The sequence below is a fragment of the Pinus tabuliformis genome, chromosome 3_1 (genome assembly GCF_031772625.1).
Source record: "Pinus tabuliformis cultivar Carrire ecotype Pingquan chromosome 3_1, CPIR1, whole genome shotgun sequence".
Taxonomy (NCBI): Eukaryota; Viridiplantae; Streptophyta; class Pinopsida; order Pinales; family Pinaceae; genus Pinus; species Pinus tabuliformis.
Genome location: NC_142301.1, coordinates 559,992,980 through 560,003,897, shown reverse-complemented (window position 1 = coordinate 560,003,897; position 10,918 = coordinate 559,992,980). Strand labels below are relative to the sequence as shown.

The window sequence follows — 10,918 nt, the reverse complement described above, 5'->3', positions numbered from 1 at the left end:
CATCACAGAAGGGGACAACAATTGCCTTGTTGCCCTTCAAGAAATCTTGCCCCAATATCATATCGAAGTCGTTCATCTCCATCACTGTGAAGTCCAATTGACCCTTCCAGTCTTTTATCTGTACAGGCACTTCGTGTGCCAAACCCGCCACTTTAGCTCTAGAGTTCACCGCCTTGACTTCCACATTTGATGGGAAGATCATCAGTCCAACCTCTTTTTCCAACTGTGTCATCATGAAGTTATGAGTGGCCCCCGTGTCCATCAGAGCTTGAATGGTCTTGCCATGAACCATCAAGTCCACGAAACCCAGACTGTTCATCCACGACTTCTCCATAACTTTTCCCTGCATACATATCTGTTCTCTGCTTCCGTCATCATACATCGGCTTCACTACTTGTGAACCTGCTCTGATACCACCTGTCACGCCCCCAATTCTTTTTTCGTTAAATTGGCTGAGTGCGGCACCGCCTAAGTAATTAACATCTTCCATTGTTAGCTTACTTTACGAACTACGCCTTAACATTCATCTTCATTCATGAATAACATAATATTAATGTGCGGAATCCATTAACATTATAAACATCAGTAATAGAACAGTAGCATGAACACATTCATATGCAAGTAAATATTTTATTATATAAGAGAAGATTTTTACAAGTGACCGGGAGTTATACTTGACTAGGGTTACAATCGAGTCGGACGCCCACCTTTGCATGACCGCACGGTGGTCTCACCCTCCAACCCAACAATATATACCATACACGAGTTCTTGCTAAGGCGGGCGGGCACGCCCGTGCACGACCCTCACCCGAGATACAACCAACTCGTTCAACAATCTTTGGCATGCGGGCGCCTTTGCACGCCCACCAGCCGCGCCTTCAACCTTTGTGCCAAGACTTGTATAACCCGCCTGGCGACCGGGCACATAACCTATGCCTTCGCTGCGGTTATCTCCCTTACTCGCACCTCCGTTGATGAGCGAAGACCAAATTATCAATGGTCAAATGCCATCCTTCCACCGCGCATATATATGCTTTCTTCGTGTGGAGGTCGTGCCCTCTGCTGACACTCTGTTTATCCTTCCAACAACTGCGTCCATCAAACGATATAGCGCCATAGTATGGTTGGCCCGCCCATGGTGCGGGACCGCCCACCAACTCGCCCACGTTTGCCTTCGCTCCTCAGTGGGCTTAACACGACGAACTCCCCCACCTCGCTATATAAACGTGGAATGCCAACTTGCCCACGCATATTAACATAGCGCCTCATCCTTGGTCGCTCCTTCGCATTTTCCATAACTTGGTTACTTCGCACTGTGGGAGGGCGCGCTTGATTGACTTGCCAACCGCAGGGCGTTACACTTCTAGTTTAAAAACCATCAATCCTTTTATAACCAATAAAACCACAAAACACCAAAATAATCTCTTAAGCTTTTTTTAATACAACTTCATTATAACATAATAATAACCTTGCATTATTTATATATGCAAATATATCCTCTACCCATGGACAAAACGATAAAGAATCATGCAAGCCGTTGGGATTTGAGTAGTGGGCTCCTCCTGGCCAAGGGTTCTCCATAGATGGCCCGATATTCTCTAATGTGGCAGTGGGCGCGACTGCATTCTTCAGTGGTGAAGTAGTACGTGTTCTTAAGGCTAAGAAGTCGGAGTCCGAACTTTGAGCAGTGTGAGGTGAGAATGGTGTTGAGCCTGATCCCAAATGTGACATCATAACGCAAAATGTTGATCCCACGCAGATCTTGGTCAACAAGATTTTTGCAAGAAATCGAAATCAATTCACTTGACTCATGACATATTAAAATTCAAATACAGTGCTTAGATTGTGTGACTGCTTGTGGCTCTTCTTGAAATTCTTGTTTGGCGTAGACATGTAAATGGCTTCAGACCATGATTGTGAGCCACATGAAAAATCCTTTCATAGATCTAATCGATTTCAGCTACCACAGAATGAACGAGAGAAGTAGGGAACGCTATAGGCCCCAATATAACTACTTTTTGAATCCCTTCAGCATTCGTTCCACCAATAATAGCCAATTTTAGATTCAGATTTTGTTTCTCGATAATACCATATATACTTCTTGTGTTCCAATATATTGTGGCTGCGGCTACCAACAATTAGTGCTCCTCAACACTGTATTTATCACACTCAAGAAAATATTCTTTCGAGCCTCTTGATCTCATCCAATCCAAACTCTCAGGCGGCTTCTATTCAATTAAATTGCGGGCTTGGATACTTGTCTCACAGATAGCTGCATAAATTCAATGCTACCTTTGTGCCACTGCGATTTTACCTTTCATTGGCCATTGTCGGGCTTGCTGTTACAGAGTTGTGCATAGGCCAGAAATGACATCACAAACCAGGTAATATTATCTTTAACGATCCATATCTCGGCTTTCGGATTGGCTCTGATACCATATTAAAATTTGAGATCCAGAACACATAATACAATTGCACACAACACAAATCACTCTTCAACTTTTTATTGATCACAAAAATTACAAATATATGGAACATAATACATTGACTATGACACAGTTGGATCATAATTCCAACTCACAACATAGGAATATTCTTTCGAGCCTCTTGATCTCATCCAATCCAAACTCTCAGGCAGCTTCTATTCAATCAAATTGCGGGCTTGGATACTCGTCTCACAGATAGTTGCATAAATTCAATGCTACCTTTGTGCCACTGCGATTTTACCTTTCATTGGCCATTGTCGGGCTTCTTGTTACAGAGTTGTGCATAGGCCAGAAATGACTACCGATTTTTCGAGCACAGCTTAGGCATCAGAAACCAGGTAATGCTATCTTTAACGATCCATATCTCACAACAAGCTTCTCACATCTAGGCTTTCAGATTGGGCTCTGATACCATATTAAAAATTTAAAAATTGAGATTCAGAGCACATAATATAATTGCACACAACACAAATTACTCTTCAATTTTTTATTGATCACAAGAATTACAAATATATGGAACATAATACATTGACTATGACACAGTTGGATCATGATTCCAATTCACAATATAGAAATCAATAGCTTCTAGATTGATATCTAAAGATTCACATGACAACTACACATGATATAAAAGCATTACTTTCAATATGTTGGACAAATAGAGCACTAATATTACAACCCAAACCATAATTCTATGGAGTTTCCCAAAAGATGGTTCCTCTTGCTGAGGATCTCAACTCTTCCTCTGCATACCTTGAGCTTGTTGTTCAAGCCTATGCATCAGCATTGGGTGGACATGCATTTAAGAAATTTATTATAAACTTAAAATCCATCGTAAGGCCCAGTCAGAGAGAGGGGGATCATCATTGATTCTCCCTCTGACAACCCTCACCACTGTTGGACGACGAGAATGAACTTGGGTGTCACACCTACTGTCATTATGGGCAACATGTAGACATTTCAAGAAGTGTGTTAGGCTATTCGGACGGACCCTTGTTGAAACTAAGTAAATAGAGTAAGGTTGCCTACTTTGAAAACAAGAACACCCATAAGGGACTCGATAAATAGTCTGAGTTACCAAAATAAGTCAAATATGCAAATCAACCATATAAGTGGGTCCACATACTCCACATTAACAACAAAACCTCACAAACGTGATTGATACATGTGATTATTCTCTCTAAGTTATAATTGCATTCCTGGTAGAAATTTAATTTATCATTGTCAGCAAAAAAAAATTAATATATATATATATATATATATATATATATATATATTTATTTATTTATTTATTTGAAATTCAATTAAATCTATCTAACCATACAAATAATATATTGATATAAATTAAATATCTTAAATTTACAGTGTAAAAACCAAATACATCACCAAATCCTTAAAAGTATATCCATAAATTAATATAAAGTAATTGCATAGACACTCTTTTCTTCGATGGTATAACATATGTATTAAAAATGGAACGCTGCCAATTATCATGCGTGAAAACATATATATAAGTAATTAATTATTTCCTGGGGTATTTATTTATTAGAATAAATGAAACAATTGTTTCATAAAAATATAAATAATATATTGGATAAATAAATATTTAAAAAGATATATTTATTTATTTTATAATATACTAAAATTTATTTGGAATAATTTTATTGGTTAAAAATATTGAAATTAAAAAAAATAAAAAATAAAAGAAAAAACCTATTATAATTAAATTGTCAACTAACTAACTAACGATATATGAAAACATTTCAAAATAAAAAACAATAAACATAAAAAAAATTATTAATATAAAATCTTAACCATTTTATAAAATAGTTTACTGTTTCACAAAATATACAAAATATTTACTGCAAGACAGTCAAAACTTATGGCTAGATATCGTGCCCTAGCCCATATATATATATATATATATATATATATATATATAAACTTGCTATATATCGTGCCCGATAGAGATTTGGAACAATAAACAGGCACAGGTACCACGTCACACGGCGTGGCGATCTCTTGACTTGCTTTACCAGTCCACAAGCTGATCACAGCCATCAGTGAAATTATCATCCCTTTCGAGATATACGTAGCTTGGAGCTTCTTTCCCCGAAGTCAATTTCTCTGGGCCCACTGGAATCTAAAGATGAGTAGACCGATCTGGCATCTAAATCTCCATATTCGACATCAATCTCCGAAATTAGAAAAGCATTATCCTTTTCAAGTTTGATGTACTCATCGAGCTCTGCCACTATCTCGCTGACGGTCGGTCTAGAGGATGGCTCGGCCTGAACACATCGGATCGCCAATTTGGCAACGCCAGTGATAGATTTAATGTAGTAATTTCTACCCAATCTCTTGTCTATGATTTCCTCTATCTTGCCAGGAGCATCATCCATCTCCACATACGGTGTCACCTGTAGTTAAGACAAAGGATAAATGTTGCTGTTAGTATGTAGAAGCGGATACAAACAAAATTATAATCCGAAGTTAATGTTAAATATGCTGCTTCGTAGTCAAAAAGTGGTATTTGTTAATCAGATTTCCTACCCAACGAATAAGGTTCATTTGTCCGCCAGGTAGTTTTGAATTAATTGGCTGTCGACCACAAATTATCTCCAGCAAAACTACTCCGAAACTATACACATCGCTCTTCTCCGTCAACATTTGAGTGCTAAAATACCTGTGAAAAATCCAGTGAAAAAAGTTAAGAAAGCAGCGTAAACAGAAACCAAATTACCTCTCCTAGTAGCAAATAATCTAATTTCTTTGGCCTAAATAATAATTCAAGGACTTGTATGTGTTATATACTCCGGATCCAGGTATCCTAAGGTTCCTTTCACTGTAGTGGTAATATGAGAAACCTCCCCATCAATTGTCATTCTGGAAAGGCCGAAATCGGCCAGTTTTCCATTGAAATTCTTGTCTAGAAGGATGTTGGCGCTCTTGACATCCCTGTGAATTATCTTTGGGGTGCAACCTACATGAAGGTATTCCAGTCCTTCAAACAAAAATCGGAGGTGGTTGAGGTCAGAAATATGGTGAGCAATAGATAATGCGAACGAACTTTTATATCACAAAATATATATCATGAAATTATTGGACCAAAAATAGTTACCCTGTGCTGCATCTGAAGCTATTTTGAGCCTAGTTAACCAATTTAGCTGAGAATATCCCGCTAAAGGACCTGGAAAGCAAACCAAAAGACAAATAAGATGCCGCTACTTCGTCTATATAATATTTAGTGTTCATCAACTCAATTGAACATGTTCCTTAGCAACATATTTACCATAAAGGTGGTCCCTTAGGGACCCTCCCGGCATGTGCTCGTAGACAAGCATAAGCCTTCTTGATTCTTTACAGTAACCCAATAGAGACACCAAGTTCTTATGATGGACTATAGAAAGAAGATCAATCTGCTCATCGAGACAATGCATTGGGATGAATTTGACAAGCAAAGATATATAATTTCTATTTTTTCTTGTTAGTAAAATCAGGGTTAATCTGTTCAAACATTATTAGTTTGGATCCAAAAATTGAACCATATTACATGCCAATTACCTCATTCAGGAACTCCTGAATTCCTTGCTTGGAATACAAGGAAAGCACTTTGACAGCTATGTCCTTCCCTTCCGTCAACTTACCAAAGAAAACCGATCCAAAACCCCCTTTCCCAATCTTCTGTCCAAAGTTTTGTGTGGCTTCCCGTATCTCTCCTAGAGTATAGGCGCGGGAATTTTCCGTATTTGGCATTATAAACCCTGAGTTGTCTGCAATTTAATCATTGAAAATAAATTTGGTGAGTTCAAACGTTACTTCATCGTGGGAAATCCCACTATTAGAAATCGTAAAACTCGACTTTTTTCCTGACCTTCGTTCACAACATGTTTTGATTCCTTTTCCACCCCGCTGCTCTCTTTTCTCCTGATTTTCTTACGACGTATCACAATAATCACTATCAGCACTAAGCCTATTATTAGACTTCCACTTAATGTTATTCCAATGATAAGCGTCATTCTGGTCTTCTCTGGATTCGACGGCTTTAATAGGTAAGGGTTCCCAGAGTATCTGCAACACATCAAACGAACGAGAATTTCCGTCAAACCAATTCAGTTTTATTACCACCTCTCGTTTCATTGATAGCCAAATAAGCGTGAAAGCTAATCTTTGTCATGAACGAGAAATAAAAATTAGATTACCTGAATGTCAGTGAAGGCTTGTGCAAAAGTTGGAAAGGAATTCGGTCACTGAAATTATTATTCTCTACAAACCTGTCCTGTCAATTTGTCAATTTATTGTTCTGTACGTTGTATAAACCTGGGCAAATCACCACAAAGAGAAAAAACAATTGCTATATGATTTTACTACTATTTTTAATAAAAGGATGAGTGGCTTACAACTCTCGAAGATTCTCGAGTCCCCAGAGCCAGTCTGGAATTCTACCGGTCAAGTTGTTGTTTTGAAGATGTCTGCACAAGAAACGAAATGAGTCTTTGCATTTTTTTATTGAAAGGAAGATCAGCATGGTTTTGTGAAAACGCAAGGTTTATATTGAAAAGAAACTTACAGTCTTTCCAACCTGGTTAAATTTGAAAAATCTGGCAATGGTCCCTGCAGATGGTTATTGTCAAGAGACCTGGTAATGTCAATACGAATGGATTAGTGCCAGTTACGCGATGATGTCTAATCTTTAAAGACAAACTATGTTCAATTAATAAGCCGTTCGCACCATTCACTTATATTTCGGCTGTGAATATCTAGACAATAATTTATACACTAATATCTAGACAATAATATATTCACTAATTTTGGGAACATTAATTCAGAGATGGATATTCCTAGTTACAGATATACAGAAAAATATGAGACAATTTTACGTACATGTTTACTAATGCCGTCAATTCCCCAAGATTTTCAGGTACAGGTCCTGTTAGCTTCCGTCCTGACAAATTACTGCCGACACAATATTATCTAACGTTGCATCTTATCACCGATAAACACGGTCAGTTTTACAGCTTAAAATATAAAATAATGAATGGCAAACAGTTAAATTTACATTTCGGAAATTCTTATGGACGAAGAGCTGTTATCACAGCCAATTCCATTCCACTCGATCAGATAGCAAGGATCAGAAATCCACTCTGTTATTCCAAATCTCATTTTGAGAGCCTCCAGAGCGTCAACTGCATAGTTGACCGGAATTAGTTAAACTGAATATCGGGAATCTCAAATGAGTTATCGTTTTAGGGGAGGCAGCACTTACTATCTTTCGAATATGTTGCCCGTTGAGTATCAAACATAGCGTAAAACTCTAAAGCATTGAGTATGGTAGAACGAATCGATTGGTTGATCCTCGAAATCTGCACTGTGTATTGTTTGTCGTTCAACAAAAAAGGTCTTTCCAACGCAAAATAGTTTTGCGCCATATCAATATTAGTACTTGCGTTACCATTTATTATAACATCAAAGCTCATATTAACCTGCACGATATTGGCAAAATATAAAAGCAATAATGATTTAGTATTGTCGAATGGTACAATCAGATTGAGAAATAGGCAGTCTTGGTGGCTAAAACGGGCCGTTTGCATCACTACAGATGGCGGAAGGTCTTGGGTATGGTTTGTCGAAATGGGCTCTTGGGAATTCACAAGGCGTAGAGGATCTCTAGGTGGACCTGAAACCCACCAACCCGGATCTGAAGACCACAAGCGGTCGAACTCGTCTTGAGGATACCTGCTTCACCATAAAAAAAGTTATTCAGCGTACAGAAGATATTCAGCATCTCTTCAGCAGTAACCTGAAAGGGCAAAACTAGCAATCATTTTCGCAACTTTGGTATGTAAAACTTATGGCCCTTAAACTTCCGTACGCAAAACATACCAATTTTAAAAAAGTTTACCTGACCGTCGAATTTCCAGCAACATCCCATCTTGATATTAAACTCAACATTGTTCCTGGCTTAGCCTGTTGATACATGCCATGCCGGAGGGCCCTCAACTCGATAGCAGAGATAAAGGGATCGTAGGTATCCGAGGTTCTGATCAAGCAAACATACAGTTCTCTGCCAGAACTAAGCAACACTTGTTCATAATTCAATGGAGTCATATTTTTCATGTTTGTTTTTGATATGTTCTGCACAGCCAACATACCCAGTGTCTCTATAGAGAACGAGAAAGCGAAACTTGACGAATTTTGAAATCCTCTGTAATTTCCAACTGCAAACCATAACCTTAAGAGGTAAGGCACATCGGGAGCCACAGGCAAGTCATAACAAGATTTGTATAGAGGCTTTGGGAAAAAACGTAGATTATGCAAGTAAGAACCCTTGGAAAAAGCGTTCCCTGTGTTTGCTGGCACACCGACGTGTATGTAATCAGCATCACTAACCCATGTTATATTGTTTTCGTCAGTGTGAGTTGTATTCCCTCCGCAACTTATACTCAGAAATCCTGCTTCCTCAAAAGTATAACGTGTTAAACAAGCAATATATAAACATGAAACTATAGATGACCATGCCCTAAAAACAAAAACAAAAAATCAATTATGATTGGCAAATTAACGAAACTGAACAATTCCTGCCTTGAGAATGTGCACGATAATTGTTTATGAAGATAGAATTACCCACCTGGCTGAGCAATAACAGCGAGTACGCGAAACAACACACTGATAGCCACCAAACCGTTCCATTTGCCACAACCCATTTTCCCGACAGTTGGGCCAATTTTGATGAGTGCCCAATATTCTACCATCGAAGGAAGTTCATCATAGCTAAGATTCGAATGGGCGCAAATGGCAAGTCAGAAGCGTTTCAAGTAATCGTATTCCTGATTTATCTTCGTGATATTCGTTTTTAACAGATCGAATAGCAGTTTCCGTGGAATAAAGGACTGCATCAGAATTAATGTTATGTATGTTATATATGAGCCAGGATGGACTTTGATTGGTGAATTGCCTATCAGACCCTCACAGGGTGATTTTCCTGGAGACAATTGTTTTAACGGGGCCTTAGATTCGAAATTCTTACCGTCCTAATTGTCCGAATAATTATTATTTTTATTTCTTTTTTCAAGAGGTGATAAATTTTAAAGTATGCGATCTTTCTCACCCGTGTTAATTAGTATTATTTATTTATTTATATTATCAAGACGGTTTTAAGTTTTAAACTCTTTGATCTTTCTCAACAGTGTTAATCAGTACCTAGGGTTATTTAAAATTATTTTTAAATGATTTTTTTATTTTTATTTTGACTTATTTATTTTATTATTGATTAGTTAATTAGAAATCTTTTAATTTTAATGCTAATTCTTTTCTAGTTAATTTTAATGTGTACTATCTAATAACACTTCACTTTTGTCCATAAACAAAATAATATAAAAATCCAATTTTTAATATATAAAAATCCAATTTTTAATATATCTAATAGATTTTTGAGATAATTTTCAAATTAATTATATAGAATGATTATATTACAATTTTATATAATTAATCTGAAATTTGTTTCAAAAAATTATAATACATCACAAAATTTGAGATTATATATATATATATATAATTTTTAATGTTTTATATATTAAATATAGGTATAGTCTAATTTATAAATTAAATAACTTTTTTATTGTTAATTTTAATGAAAATTTTATAGAAAATTTTAAAAAACTTGAGTTTGAGTTTAAGTTGTTTACTTCTGCTTCCAATAAATTTTTCAAAAATGTATTTTGAAGAAAAAATCACATTCATCTATAAAAAATAATCTACACACTAAATACATAATTATTTAATATATTATTTTATTTCTTTAAATTATTGATATTTATATTTTACTTTTCTATTTTAATTTCATTTTGATTAAAAAAAATATAAAAATTATCGTATAATTTTTATTTTACTATATTATAATTAACAAATATTTATATTTTTTATTATTACTATTTTCAATTATATTGAATTTAAATCTAATTATTTCCATTATCATATTAAAAAAAATATTATTATTATTTTTTTATCCCCAAAAGGATGTGAATGTGCACCAACCCTAAACACCCTATAAAATATATAATTCATATGCATATAGATGTATTGGCACATATGACAGTTGGGACTGTTACATTTATCAATACATATATTGCTCTAGTCAAGAGAAGGGGTCTGTGCATTACTTTATATTGATTCGCTTATGTGTTTTATTAAATATATAACTATATACATATAAATGTATTCGCATACATGACAGTTGGCAGCGTTACATTTTTAAATACATATATCATTCATGAAAAGGTGTTTGTGCATTACTTTATATTGATTTGCTTGTGTTTTATTTTTTAATTTTTATATTTTGAAAATAAGATTTTCTTTAATAAAAGTATATCATTGTATTTTACAATAAAAGTATATCATTGTATTTTACAATAAATTTAATTAAAAATAAGAAA

General features: G+C 35.7%; 1 protein-coding gene across 1 annotated transcript; it reads right to left on the bottom strand.

Annotated features, from left to right (window-relative positions):
* Positions 1-4,402: 4,402 nt before the first annotated feature.
* Positions 4,403-9,363, bottom strand: LOC149188222 (putative LRR receptor-like serine/threonine-protein kinase At1g67720). Its single transcript, XM_089412958.1, has 15 exons — positions 9,115-9,363; positions 8,389-8,938; positions 7,753-8,222; positions 7,546-7,672; positions 7,371-7,442; positions 7,057-7,125; positions 6,887-6,958; positions 6,689-6,760; positions 6,361-6,557; positions 6,051-6,259; positions 5,779-5,905; positions 5,608-5,676; positions 5,301-5,490; positions 5,040-5,172; positions 4,403-4,906 (listed from the first exon to the last, which is right to left on the bottom strand). The coding sequence occupies exons 1-15, from the start codon at positions 9,236-9,238 to the stop codon at positions 4,559-4,561; spliced, it is 2,829 nt and encodes a 942-aa protein (XP_089269084.1). The 5' UTR covers positions 9,239-9,363; the 3' UTR covers positions 4,403-4,558.
* Between the last annotated feature and the right edge of the window lie 1,555 nt (positions 9,364-10,918).